This window comes from Vanessa cardui, chromosome 20 (genome assembly GCF_905220365.1).
Source record: "Vanessa cardui chromosome 20, ilVanCard2.1, whole genome shotgun sequence".
In the NCBI taxonomy this organism is placed as follows: Eukaryota; Metazoa; Arthropoda; class Insecta; order Lepidoptera; family Nymphalidae; genus Vanessa; species Vanessa cardui.
The window spans coordinates 2,630,294-2,645,857 of NC_061142.1; the positions used below are offsets into that span (position 1 = coordinate 2,630,294).

The 15,564-nt window shown below is 34.1% G+C and overlaps 2 protein-coding genes across 7 annotated transcripts in view; one reads left to right on the forward strand and one right to left on the reverse strand.

The window, feature by feature from the left end:
* LOC124538580 overlaps window positions 1-15,564 on the forward strand; it is a 200,734-nt gene that overhangs the window by 138,576 nt on the left and 46,594 nt on the right. Inside the window, exon 1 of one of the 5 annotated variants that reach the window (XM_047115678.1) lies at window positions 13,134-13,286. The exons of the other annotated variants lie outside the window; for them this stretch is intronic. The gene's annotated coding sequence lies outside the window, so the exon portion shown is untranslated. Of the gene's footprint in view, window positions 1-13,133; window positions 13,287-15,564 lie in introns of those variants that run through there. 5 annotated transcript variants of the gene reach the window in all.
* LOC124538581 lies at window positions 1,016-4,168 on the reverse strand. Of its 2 annotated transcripts, none has more exons than XR_006966986.1 (2): window positions 1,911-2,425; window positions 1,016-1,362 (listed from the first exon to the last, which is right to left on the reverse strand). XR_006966986.1 is itself a non-coding variant. In XM_047115683.1 (2 exons), exons 1-2 carry the CDS (start codon window positions 4,108-4,110, stop codon window positions 1,261-1,263), a joined length of 447 nt encoding a protein of 148 aa, XP_046971639.1. In that variant the 5' UTR covers window positions 4,111-4,168; the 3' UTR covers window positions 1,016-1,260. The 2 variants fall into 2 exon arrangements, 1 of the variants encoding a protein (XP_046971639.1); XM_047115683.1 differs by lacking the exon at window positions 1,911-2,425 and adding an exon at window positions 3,766-4,168.

The window sequence follows — 15,564 nt, forward strand, 5'->3', positions numbered from 1 at the left end:
AAATTAAGACTTATTTAGTACAGATGTGCAAAGGATTGGTTTTTAGGAGACGGTTTGACGAATAATATTGACATGCAGTGTTCCTCACAATACGATAAATAAAAGATAAATTATAATCAGAAAATAAGTGCTTGATTCTAGACCCTTAGGGCGACTAAACCCTATGGGGTCAGTATCGAACATATGACGTTTTTGAATTGCCATTTTAACATTTGACGAATTTGAATCGATTAGTTTCAGCCACTAAACCATTGGTATTCCGTTAGTTATATTTAGATGTCAAAAATAAATTAGACAGGAGTAATAACAATAAAATTGTATAAAACATTGTAGAAATGTTTATTTAACGGTTCGGATTAGTTTGTCTAAAGCTCTCACGAATTCCAAGCCCGGCTTGTATTGAGGGCAAACATTTATACAGTACTAGTTTCCGCTCACGGCTCTACTCGTCTGTATGGAAGGGGGGGGGGAGGGTATGTTAGGTAATATGACGTAAAATTTCATGAATAATCTATACTAATATTATAAAGAGGTAAAATTTGTAAGTTTGTAAATTTGTATGAAGGGGATAATCTCTGGAACTCCTGATCCAACTCTATTTTTTTTAACTGGCAGAAAGCTTCATTATACCTGAGTGCTATAGGCTATAAATTGTTTCTATAACATTTATATTAACCGAGCTATCACAACTTTTGTCTATCAAGTCGGAAAAAAATATCTCATAAAACAAAATGATTTGCGTGCGCTGGCTAAACAGTTGCTTAAAATTAAAAAAAATGTACGGCTACCTGATTCGTCTTAATTATTTCTACAAAAAAGTCCGCGATACGATATATCTATCTTTTATATACAAATACGCGAGCGAAGACGCGGGCGGCCGCTAGTTTAGGTATAAATGTGTAACAAATAATAAGTATTACAACAGTTTTAACATTAGTGGTTCCTAAGTGGACTCTAGAAAATTCACGATCACTTTATTTAATATAATATATTATAATCTACTATTCATAAAAATACTATTAACAAACAAACACAATTATATTTAATAAAAATAACAACAACATAAAACAATACTTTAAACATGCAACTGAAATCAATCTTTTTATCCTCTCTGTCTCGACTAATATGGCCGTCGCCTGCCCGGCTGTCAGATATCTTCCGTAACGTTTCATCGTATGTCCGGTGACGTCACTTCATTTTCATTCAACACGGCCTCTCCTGACATGAGAACGTCCTCGTTCTCTTTTCTTGAATTAGGCTTTACTTCTCTGCTAGGCCCCGCTCCTGGCGAAGTACTAGGTTGAACACCTTCAGTTCCAGCAACTTGATCTCGAGTGGTCTCATCATCTGATGAAACTGCACCTAGAGAAAAAAATATAAAACATCTTAGAAAATAAATTACGCTGTGAATCTATTCCTATTAACAAGTGAGATAGAGGCACAACGTTAAGCGTATCTCACAAACTAAACATAAGGAAGGAAGCACTACGTGAGGCTGTCCCAGGCGTACGAGACAGAGGCACGACGTGAAGCATATCTCAAAAACAAAACATAAGGGAGGAAGCACGACGTGAGGCTATCCCAAATGTACGAGACAGAGGCACGACGTGAAGCATATCTCAAAAACAAAACATATGGGAGGAAGCACGACGTGAGGCTATCCCAAATGTACGAGACAGAGGCACGACGTGAAGCATATCTCAAAAACAAAACATAAGGGAGGAAGCACGACGTGAGGCTATCCCAAATGTACGAGACAGAGGCACGACGTGAAGCATATCTCAAAAACAAAACATAAGGGAGGAAGCACGACGTGAGGCTATCCCAAATGTACGAGATAGAGGCACGACGTGAAGCATATCTCAGGTACATAAGACAGAGGCACAAAGTGAAGCATGTCTTTTACTTACTCTCAAAATATGCAGCACAGGTGTCAGGAGTCCACTCGCCTCACCAAGGAACCATAAACTCAGCAGCCGCTCGAGAAGACTTCCCATAAGAGCCGGCCAACAGCTCGAGTTCATACCACCCCTTTTGTTGACGTACTTAAGTATACTATTGCTCTCTTATTATCTGCAGGATGTTATTGTAAAAGCACCGCACCATACCCAATTGCACTCGCATTAGTGTGGACTTCAATTGGTAACTTCGGATCATAGATCGCGAGAGTTGGTTCATTAGTGAAATATTCAATAATTTCCGCGTTCTTGGTCATCTCCCCAGATAAAGAGAACACCTGGCAAGTATGTTGTGACTGAACGCTCGGCTGTACCTGACCCTGAATAATTGTGTAGGAAAGGAACACTTTCGTAAATTAATAGAAACTGTTACAGTATGCAGTACGTTACATAAAATAATAAATCTCTCCTTAATTGTGTTATTCAAAATCAAAATATCATCGATATAGACTAAGTCTAAGACCAGATTCGATGTGATGATGAGGAGTGTTAAAAATTATCCGCTGATATACAATCGCAGTAATCGTTAAACCAACACAGGACTCACATAGCTAGATACTGATTTCCTTATAATCCTTTGTCAAGTAAGTGCATGACATGCCCGCACGCGCAAAAACAACGCCTAAGAAAGACTGTAAGGTCGATAATTTACTGGCTCCTAACTTTTATGGTGAATGGACATAGTACCTGTTTTGACAGTTGAAGTTTCAGTTTCCGTTATAAAATAACCCAAGAACTTACAATTCACTTCCTGTAAATGTTTTAAATTCTCATCAATCAGACTCAATCGTAAACACATCAGTCACCTCATTGGAAATATTTTTTAAAAGTTGACGATCAAACGTACGACCATATTTAACTCCTTGAAGGTTAAGTACAACAGTGCCTATAATTACAGAACTGTTCATAAATTCTGATGAACTACGAATAATTCAACCTCTAAAGTACTTTCATCAAACTCAATCGGTAAAGTGACATATTGAATAGTTTCTATTTCTTGTCCTCCTTTACCTCTTAAAACACGAAAACATGGTTTCCGAACATAATCAATATGTTTCAGTAAAGACAAGGATATCAAAGAAATAGTATGTCAATTAGAATGTCAACTGGCACGCCACATATAACTGCTACTACCACATCACTATCGCGTGTATCTCTTTTTTCCTTACAGAAGTTAAAATTGTCCCTATTTCGTGTTTTTGACTTCAATTTAACAAAGCAGGTGTCAACGCGATGACCAGACGTCTTGCAAAAGCTTGTTGACCTGACCGACCCACTTTGGCTTTCTTTTTACGAAAAATATGTCTATGTCCTGCATGGTCACAAGTAAAACATCTACCATCAACAAATTGACGTTTCCTATTACTAGTGTTATCATTATTAATTTTAGCAAAATCGTTTCTATTATGCGACCCGGAAGCTACCACATTGCGTGTAGAGAAATCGGGTTTCACATATATAGAGAAGAATTCTACCAGATCATTAAGCATTAATATAGCGTTAGTCGCGGCAGTGCGTATCTGTGGATCTCTGATACCACGAATTATTATTGCAGAAACATTTGCAACATCGGGTTTATTAGGACATAGTGACTTAAATTCTCTCTTAAAATTACTCAACTACGATCTGTTCTAACCCACTCATTAAGCCATAATCTAGCATCACCTTTAAGACAATTTCTTATACGAGGGAGGCATTCATTATCATTCCATTTATTAATTGCTATCGCGCGATCTACTTCACCGCACTAAACATCGATGTCATGAACACTGGGATCAAAATTTGAAATATAAAATGAATGATTTACCAAAGTATTTATAGAGCGAAATGCATCTACAATGCGCACAGTGGTAGTCGTTTCTGCATCAGTGATAGCACTCACAGATTGCGTTCTCGATGAAGACCCAGCATCTGCCTCTTCCACATCCTTTGTCATCCGAGGTGTTTGTATGCTGTGTAGGTCCGAGAGTACCTGTGGAGTCACGGCTTCCGACGTTGGCGACGGTTGCACATTATTACCTTCTAATACATTTAGACGTTCAAGAATTAAATCCATTTGACGTCTAAAATTGCTGGATGACTTGTCACGATGTCGGCCATGTCGACTTCGTCTTTTTTCTCGACTATGTCTTTCACGTTTTCGGTCTGACATTACAAATAAATTACCTCTACTAGCAACAGTAATACAACATAAAATCTGAAATCATAAATTCAAAGTAATCATCGGGTCTTTAAAGAAAATAAATCTCAAAACATTTAAATCTAAAAAAATGTTTGCACAATCATATCCATTAAAAAATAGAAGAAAACGTCAGAAGACGAGTCGGATAGGACATCAGCCCTATCCCACTTCTGATATAATCTACTATTCATAAAAATACTATTAACAAACAAACACAATTATATTTAATAAAAATAACAGCAACATATAATAATACTTTAAACATGCAACTGAAATCAATCTTTTTATCCTCTCTGTCTCGACTAATATGGCCGTCGCCTGCCCGGCTGTCAGATATCTTCCGTAACGTTTCATCGTATGTCCGGTGACGTCACTTCATTTTCATTCAACAATATAATTTCATAATGTCAACGTAATGAAAGCATGAGCGTTACGGTTTTCGCTGAATCTTCCACTATAATTACTAAAAACCGTCACAATAATATACACAACTTAATGCCTCTTAACTTGACCTCGTTTTAAGAAAATATGAAATAATTAAATAAAATAACTTGAAAGTTATTTAATTAAGCAAATTAAAAGCAACAACATGATTTTATTGAACATAATATACCCGGAAATATACTCCAGACCTATCTATACTATTATTATAAATGTCAAAGTAACTCTGTTTGTCTGTCTATCTGTAGCTCTTTCACTACTAAACCAACGAGCTGAATTTGATGAAAGCAAAACAGCGGGCGAGAACTAGCCATAGTATAAAAGTAACAGCCTGTAAATTTCCCACTGCTGGGATAAGGCCTCCTCTTCCATTAAGGAGAGGGTTTGGGACATATTCTACTACGCTGTTCTAATGCGGGTTGGTCTAATGCACATGTGGCAGAATTTTGATGAAATTAGACACATGCAGGTTTCCTCACGATGTTTTCCTTCACCTTCCTATGAGGAAGGTTTATATATAATACATGGACAAAACAGTAAATATCCACTGATAATTTTAGATGTTTCTAATATGATGTCATAAATAAACAAATCCTGTGGAATATTTTGTATCAGTCAGTGCGAAGCCGGGGCGGGTAGCTAGTAGTTAATAAAACAGTCTGCATCTATGTAGCGTGTTAACAAACTGGTTCTTTACGCTAAACGGCGTGTATTAATGAGACGAATAAAATCCCTTGCGACTGGAGTTGAGTTACTAGCACCATTCAAACTTCGTGTGAGAGTATATACAACCCGGATTCCTCTTATATTTTACGGTATAATATGTTAAAATTATTTTTTATTATGTGCAGTTAAATAAGGGTCGTAAATGGAAGCTGGTTGATGCACGTGGAACGTTTGGGGGGGTCTCAGGGTGTAATCAAAGTGGTATGACCACTGAATCTTGGTCATAAGTCTTCTCATCTGTCATATGAAAAATTTAATTTTCTCCCATTTCTTGTGTCATTATAAAGTCGAGTTTCGCATGCAGACTTTAAAGTGATGGGTATGTTTCATTAAAGGTGATATGTGTTTTTTGATGAAATGCCAAAATGAACCATATAATAACCTTATCCACGATTTATATTTCAATAAATCAAACGTCCCAAAACTATCTATAGTTTAAACGAAATTCAGTAAAGACTGGAGAAGGAATAAATTTAGCCTTATCTCGCCTCTCGAACAAACTCAATATGTTTCCGCAGCTCTTGCCAAGACCTATCCCCCCTTACAAGGGGACACTATGTTGGGCCATCGGTAACGAATACCGTCTTGGCATCGCACTTGGCAAACGCCTGCCAGTACACATCAGTCCGAATGTAGAGCGCCTCCCAACCTACATTTATTCTTCCATAAACTGGGTTATACAGTTTTCTTCCGTAGAAAGTCGTCCGTGAAGTATTTTCGCTTTTTATTTTTTCGTTATATTGGCATGTTTAATGGAGGCAATTGGGCCTGAATATAAGCAAGTATTTTATTCTATTATTCTAAATTCAAATGACAATTTAATTTTTTTAAATGTTTTTTTTTTTTAACAAAACTTGAATACAAACTTGCATTCCACTTTTAAACTCTTTGATTAACTTTGTGCACGTCTGGGCACCGTTGTCGCCCTTGAATGCGCTCGTGTTTTAGGGGTTTCGATGTTTTTATTCCTATGTCACACAGAGTTACTGTCACATTTATAATATTAGTATAGATGTACAGGTATAGGATAGTATTAATATATTTTAAGTTCAATTTTCCCTCCTTATGCAAAGATTGCTGTCAAGTGCGGAAAAAAAACCGTACCAGCCAACACGCATTGGAATACGCCGCACAACTTACTATCCTTACTGCGTCACCCTGTAGTTAATTAAAGATAAATATTAATATGACTAAGATGCGTTGGTGGTCGTTTAAAAAAAAGGTAATATATCCACAGCGTAACCCGCTGGAGTGTTGTATTAACGTTTAGCACAAGTGATAAACCATTCGAATACCTAATAGGGCCCTCTCGCACTGCGCAAAAACGCAACGACATTACTCGTTCAAGTAAGACTAGAACATTAATTGTGTATAAAAAATTGTATCATTACTTTGATTAAAACTACATAAATTAAATTGTGAAATGGAATTTGTTTTAATATTTGACTGTATAACTCAATAATAAAAAATCGTAAGTATAAAAAAGATATATTTCCTTACTAACAGTTTGCCTTAGTTGTTTGAGAGTGTAGTCATGTGTTAGACAAAATGTAGTTCCTTTCTTAGAGTTCAAGTTTGCTTCATACCAAATTTCATCAAATTCGCTTCAGCGATTTCGTCGCGAAAGATAGACAGATAGACTGATTTACTTTCACATTTATAATTTTAATTAATTTTCATATAAAACTTATCACGATAAATCGCTGTGTTAATCTGCAGTGAACAACACGCCTCAGTTTAGCTACTAGGTAAAGAACACGCCGCCGCCATTAGCCGGGCCGAGGCTAACACCAGAACAAACAAGAAAACACATCTTACCCTCTTAGTTAAAACGTTTGACCGGAACGAAGAGTAATGTAAAAACAGAGATTTATTAACGAAAATGTAATTGTGTGTGTACTATTTACGACCCGAGTTCACTTTGCTTGATTGAAAATATTTCTCTGAATTAATTTACACAATATGCATAATTGCATACATTTATATTTATTTGTTTTGAATGTAGTTTTTTTAATTTCAATAGCCTGCGAATTTGCTTGCGTTACGTCCTTCTTTACATAAAGAACATTAGATAGACAGCTTATCTTTACATTTATAATATTATTATAGATTTCATTTAATTTTTTTTGTGTAATAAAAAAACTGTTTAAACTATAAAACGTGGGCGTAATATAAGGCATTATACATAAATATAAGATATAATGTAAACCTTGCCTAATATAACACATACATACATTAACAGCCCATGTAGTTCCCACTGTTGAGTTAAAGCCTCCTCTCCCCATAAAGATTTGGAGCATATTCCACCACGCTGCTACAGAGCGGATCGGTGGATAAACATGTGGCATAATTCGTTTGTTTACCTTCATCACTGAAAACGAGATGATTTATAAAAATATATTAAGCACACGAAAATATCAATATTGCTTGACTGAGTTTAATATTACGTAATGGAATTAAATGGATATTGGAACGAAATCTACCATTGGTAGAGCCAAATCCAGCACTGAGAGGAACCGTTTAAAAACGCTTAAAAACGTATAAACAATAACATACTAATCTTAGGTAAAATATCAAAGGCAAATGTCACATTACATTTTTTTTTAAGTTTACCAACAGAAACAGCTTGTTCGTACTCTGGGGTTTTTTGTTAAGTCGCACACACTGCTTTACAAAAGGAAAATGACTACACATTCGAGTAAGCGATATAAGTCTGTGTAACATTAACGCTGTAAGGATAACAGATTCTCGTAATTTCTTTAATATCGTCACGAGCTTGAGGGTAATCAAGTGCGGTTGGTGAAAGTAAGAAGCGATTTACTTAGACAAAGTACCAAATTGCTATATCGTGCACAGAGGTCCTTGAATACCGAGGTTGATCTTTCCGAAATTAAACGTTAATTATTTGGGTGATTCTTCCTACTTTTTTAAAGGGAATGTTCCGAGGAATTAGTAAAAGTCCCGGCTTCTGAATTTCAAAATTCGAATTTTCACCCCCACCGATGTCCGTAAATCCGCAACAGTGATTTTCTATCCGCACAACCACTCTGTGGAACCAGCGTTCGTTGGGGGTTTTTCGAACCAATACGACAAAGGAACCTTCAAGAAAAGACCGTATACAAGACAGTGCAAGTCCCCCGGTGTTAAAAATGTCCTTGGGCGGACTAAGGTGAACCTCCTGCTCGTTACCTCCCCTCCCCCCACCTATAGGATAAAAAACCAGTATTCTACATCATTCTCGATTGATAGAACACATTTAAACTATTTAAAATGTTTGTGCGCAGCAACGCTAAAATATTTAGTGATATGTATGTGTATTTTGTAAAGGCCTTTTCATGCACAAATAGGATGTTGCTTATTCCCTTGGCATTACATAATATTAAGAAGCGATAATAGCCTCTACACTGCATTGCTAGGAAACAAAATGCCATAAGAAGTCATAGTTTATAAGTTGTAAGGTTTATACTAAGCGAATTATTTTTGCTAACGCTTCAAAGATTTCCTTCCCTGCTCTCGTTTATATACATTACTCTTTGGAATACAATTCCAGAAAATTCAAATAATTCTATTACAACTATCAATTAACATTTGAAATCACAAATAATATATGAAATATGAGATAAAAAGTATCTGGTTATTAACTACTCTGTGTCAAATCGATTGCTATGTCCGAAATCATCGTTTTAACACTTCTCTATGGAAGCTAAGTAGCTTTATTTATATAATATATAAACGAGTTATGTTTTGTACGTTTCTCCTTTCGTACAAGTATCCATAACAACAACAGCAGAAGCCTGTAAATTTCCCACTGCTGGGCTAACTTCTCCTCTCGCCTTGAAGAGAAGATTTTCAATATATTCCCCCACACTGTTCCAATGCGGGTTGGTTGCATTGCACGTATGGCAGAATTTATATGAAATTAGAGACATGCAGGTTTTCTCTTAATTTTTTCCTGCACCCAGCACGAGATGATTCATAAACACAAATTAAGCACGTGAATATTCAGCGGTGTTTGCCGGGAATTGAACTCATCAAAACAATCACCGGTTAACATGCATGCGTTCTAACCACTGGGCCATCTCGGCTCACGTATCCACGAAGTTCTCTAATATAAAAATTCTTAACATAAATAAATTTTAATAATAACTTTTATATTGATACTGTTCTATTCCATTGTTATCCGAAAGCGATCTGTTTCACTGACCTTTTAAAAGTTACACGAAGATATATTGTTTTTAATCAGTCAATTCACAAAAAAGTTTTTAATGTATTTGAAAACTATTTAGGTTCTATCAAAACTTTAGTCGAAGAAGAATAAAGATTGATTTAAGAAAGTTTGTACTTCACGTCCCTCATAATTTCATCTAATTCAACACGATTCCGTGCCTTAATGTTTATTAAAGTAAAAGTAAAGTAACAGCCTATACATTTCCCACTGTTGAGCTTCTCTTTCATTGAGGAGAGGGTTTGGAAAATATTCCACCAAGCTGTTCCAATGTGGGTTGGTGGAGTGCACATGTGGCAGAATTTCGATGAAATAAGACACATGCAGGTTTCCTCACGATGTTTGTCTTCACCGCCGAGCACGAGATGAATTATAAATACAAATTAAGCACATATATATAGTGGTGCTTGCCTGGGTTTGAACCCGCGATCATCGGTTAAGATGCACGCGTTCTAACCACTGGGCCATCTCAGCTTAATGCCTTAATGTTTATTAAATATTATATAAGTGACCCGCTCCGGCTTCGTACGGGTGCAATGATATGACATCACAGTGGAAACTTCTAAAATTATTAGTGTTTCTTTACGAATTTGTCCATGTATTTTATATAAAAAACCTTCTTCTCGAATAACTCTATCAATTTCAAAAAGCGCATCAAAATCCATTGCGTCGTTTTAAAGATTTAATCTTACATAGGGATATACGGACAGAAAAAGCGACTTTGATTTATACTATGTAATGATAATATAATGATAATGATCAAGTCAGATCAAATAGAACACGAAACAATTACCGATTTAAAAAATAATACATACAAATCAAATCAAATCTAAATATAATTTATTCAAATAGGCTTTTATAGCACTTTGGAATCGTCACCTGACAACAACCACCGGTTCGGAAAGTAAAAGAAGGCTCACAAGAAACTCAGTAGTTACTCTTCAGCATTTACAAAAACAAAGTCATGTTAGTTAAATACAATTATATTTGTATATATCCTGCCTGGAAGTCAGCAAGTATCAGCTCCACGCTTTTAATCCTGTTTTTACAAATGATTGTTGGTTGTTAATTACATAAGGGGATAAGTGCCGAACCAAATCGGAACTAATATCCTATATAACTGGCATTTTTCTATTCATTAATGCCATTATATTTCCATTATTGTTCACGTCACTTACATTAAAACTATAATTAAACACTGTGTATCCTAACAGCAGAAAATAAATGCGACAACATATTACGAATCTGCGAAAACAAACTAATTAACTCGTGAACACGTATTAATGTGATTAGATCTCAGACGTGTAGGTTATATGTGGTAGTCGACCACAAACACGTAATTAGGATTGACATTGCACTCAGGGTTGCCACACGTAAAAATATTATAATATAAAATAACATCACATATTACTCTGATCCCAATGTAAGTAGCTTTACTTGTGTTATGGAAAATCAGAAGTAACGACGGCACTACAAACACCCAGACTCGAAATAACATAGAAAACTAATGATTTTTTTTCTACATTGATAGGGCCGGGAATCGAACCCGAAACCTCGGGCTCGCCCATGAAAACAGGTGTACACACTGCTCGACCACAGAGGATGACAATATGATAAGAAATCAAAATTAAAACAGAGTTTAGCATCAAGGTATTCAGTGCGGTTTGAAAACGACTGCCAAGTAGCTTCACGTATAAATGGAGTTCTTGAATGACTCCGTCATACAATAGCTCATCAATATGATAAAATAAAACCGAAATCACAATATTTCGTTCAATAAAATTGACGATTCATAAATCCAGATTAGATAGGCTGATAGATGGCCCAGTGGTTAGAACGATCATCCTAACCGATGATTGCCGGTTCAAACCCAGGCAAGCGCCACTATGTATATGTGCTTAATTTGTCTTTATAATTCATCTCGTGCTCGGCCGTGAAGCAAAACATCGTGAGGAAACCTGCATGTGTCTAATTATATCGAAATTTTGCCACATGTGCATTCCACCAACCCGCACTGGAACATCGTGGTTGAATATGTTCCAAACTCTCTTCTTAATGGAAAAGGAGGCCTTATCCCAGCAGTGGGAAATTTACAGGCTGTTACTATACTTTTTACTTTTTTTAAATCTAGATCGAACACCTACCTTGACAGTGTATTGGCAAAAATAATAATGCAAAACTAATAAATAACTTACGAAATTTATAGGTAATAGTAGTTTAAGAAACGGTTTAAATTACGTACAAAACGCTCTTGTTATCTAACTTGATATCATTTTAAGTATTGATGACGTATAAATTACTAATTAATTTAAATTAAAAACGTAAATATATTTTCGTTCTTAATTTAAATTTTATTGACACTGTTTTGTATATCGATTAGTGATTAATTTAAATTAAGAACGTACTATTTTTTCGTTCTTTAATTTTATTATAAGCAAATAGTTACGTTTCACATAACACACACAGATATAAACAAAGCACAGTCTGAAAATTTCCCACTACTCGGTTTTGGAACATATTCCACCACGCTGTTCCAATGCTGGTTGGTGGAATACACATGTGGCAGAATTTCCATGAAATTTGGAACATGCAGGTTTCATTACTATGTTTTCCTTCACCGCCGAGCACGTTATGAATTATAAGCACAAAATAAGCACATTAATATTCAGTAGTGCTTACCTGAATGTGAACCCGCAATCATCTGTTTAGATGCACGCGTTCTAACCACTGGGCGATCTCGGCTACACACACACAGCTACCTAAAATACTTTAGCTTTTATATTCGACTCTAATACAAGATTATCTAAGTCAACATAATATCTCATAATTGTATGAGTCTTTCTATTAAAATCTCTTTAGAAAAATAAGAAACAGCCATTAAAGTATATCATTATAATTAAACAAAGCATTTATATTATTGTAAAGCATAATATAATTGCATTTTTAATATTATGTATTTAAGTATATCTCAAATTGACTTGAAAAGCATTTTGTTAGGAATTAAATATGTTATCTGATGTTAAGTCATCTTTGTCTTTATTATGAGTGTAATTACACTAGTCCATTCAAAACAAGAAAAAGTATAATTTCGAAAAGCTCCGCAAAATAAGACATTAACTTAGACAGGCAAAAAACTTGAATTTTATCAAGTTCAAGTAAAGCATCTTTATAATTAAAAGGAAGATTTTGAAGAGCTTTTATTTAACGTTTAAAGAGAAAAGTTGAGAGCGTAAGATTTGCACCTTGCGTTTGCTCAATTAGAGTTTACTTGGTTTTCTATTTGTAATTTACTTCCATTCATTCATTCATTCATTTAAACGTGTTTAACTTTGAAATTTACATTCAGCACAACCGAGTCTTAGAAAAATTCGAAATTTAAACTTATATTTTTTTTATATCAAAACCAATGTTTATTTTTAGTAAATCTTAATCGTCAGAATCATAAATATCAAGTCTCTAGTCAAGTTGACAAGAAAGTAGCGTCGAAACAAATTTAATACAAAAAAAACACTACCTGAGTAGGTGCAGCCAATCATAGACCGGCGGAGCTGACAAGCACCGAAGTTATAAATAGGGTGCGTTTCGTAAAATTTCATTTAGTTCAAAACGGTCGGGCGCGTGAGACGCATTCTCGTTTTATACATAATTACGCGCGGTTGTGTGTGAACTGTGAAGTGATGAATTGTGAGTGATACAAGTGTGGTATTCGATATGAAACTTTTCAATTGGATTAGTCTTGTGAATTTTATGACAGGTTAGTTTTAGTGTTGTATTTTATTATTGTTATAAATACTTTTTGGTGGCAGATATTTTTGAAAAAGAATGCGTTCCATTGTTAAAATTAATATCGTCGATACAAAACAGTTTCGAATGAAAGTTGAATTGAGAAATGAGTGAATTACTCTGCCAACAGAGGATGTTCCGTTCAGAACTAGTTTATGAACAAAGTTGGTAATTCCAGCTAATCTAATTATTAATCTAGATGTGAAGTTCTTATTGTTTGAATATATTCTACTTAGGATTTTATTTATAAACACCATGATTTTGTGCAATATTTGTGTGCTTTGTAAAGCTTAGTGACATTGTAGAAATGTTTTAGGAAAACTATAGAGTTATTATAAAAAGTATTTTTTTTAGTATATTACGTTTACGTCGTAGTAAGTTGACATTAGTTTAATGATTAATTAAATATATAATGACTTGTAATGCTACTTCTTTTTCAAAATATTATATAAGAAATAAAATAAATTAGTGTTAAAAGTATATAATGATTAAATTTTTTTTCTGTAACGGTTTTATTGTTACGATTACTATCCGTATATATAATATGTTTCCCTTTTGTTATTTATTGCAAATATATCGATATATTTCGAGAAGACTACGAAAATCATAATTATGGAGTGGACGCGTTGAAGTCAGAGCGTCGACTGAACCAAACCGTAGACCGTCTCCCGATAAATGTCGTTGTCTTGATTTCCTCGATAAATACTACATGTGGTTTCGCGTACATGTAGTATTTATCGAGAAAACATCGACACATATAAAATACGTATATTTTATTTAAATATAATCATAAATTTATACTATGAGTTCTTAGGTTACACAGATAAGATGAAAGTTTATCTCAATTTCTCATTTACAATTTAATAAAGGTAACAAATGAAATGAAAATCATACTTTTTTTTTGTTTGAAATAAATATAATAATATGTAACCAAAATATATATATTTCACTTATTTTATTTTATTCTATATACATTAAATTATTAAACAATAAATTTAGCCTAAAGCTTTATTAACTACTTACTTGTAGTAATTTAGAAGGGCTATTTAGTAACGTGTTACAACACTAACATAAATTTGAATATAAGTTCTAACTGGTCAAACACTAACAAACACACTAATATAGAAGTTTTAAAAATAATTAACGCTCTTAACATTACTGGAAAGATTATAATGAACTGTCTCGTGAACAAGACATTCGTAGATAATGTCGAAATATCGAGCTCCAACGTATAAAAATAAAAAACATGGTAAATATCCCGCAATTAATAACTTTAGTAATAAAAATAACCATGTTAATTTAAAATCTTAGATTATAATGAAATTTGTTATTGATTAAGTAAATATCTTTCCTCTGAAACAATCGATACTAGTACATGAAAATGTTTTATTACTTTAATATATTTTACTAACGACCCGACCCGGTTTCATGGTTGCAGTGCTAATACTAACTTCAATAGGAATTGTCTAAATTATCAGTATTTATTTACCATATTGTCCATGTATTATATACCAAAACCTTTCTCTCGAATCAATCTATCTATTAAATAAACACCATCAAATATTGCGTTATTTTAAATATCTAAACAAACCTAGGGACAGACATCATAAGCGTCTATGTTTTATACTATTTATTATTATTATTATTAAGTAATAATCTTCCCTTGGAATCTGTCTATAATAAATGTTTTATGAATCTAATAAAAACATTTATTTACGTTAAGGCAAATATAATTATTTAATTGATATTTATAACAGTCACATACGACCTTTCGAAATTACAAAAATTTGCGAAAATAAACAAAATGATATCTTCTTATTATATCTCTCTTGCATAATATCATACATACACATTAAAGAAGTAATCTAGACAGCCAGATTGTCCCGCCTTCCTACTTAAACTCATTTTATAGGCCATAAAGGCGTGTTCACACACAACGATCTCAATGCATTGAACGGTTTATCGCTGGAATGCTGAATTAAAGGAGGTCCATTTGGAAGCTATCCATGTAGACTTTGCCTACATAGTACTTTTTTTATTAGTAAAACGAATTTACTTCAACGCCGCTTAGATTTATAAAGAAATTTGTATCGATTTTTTTTATCCTTATAAATTTCAAGATTACTAAGTTACTATACTTCCATTTTGTAATTTAAATTTCTAGAACCGATAAGAAACTTATTAGTGAGTATTGGACATATGATATATGAATACACACATAGATATATTTAGTTTATATCATAGTAGGT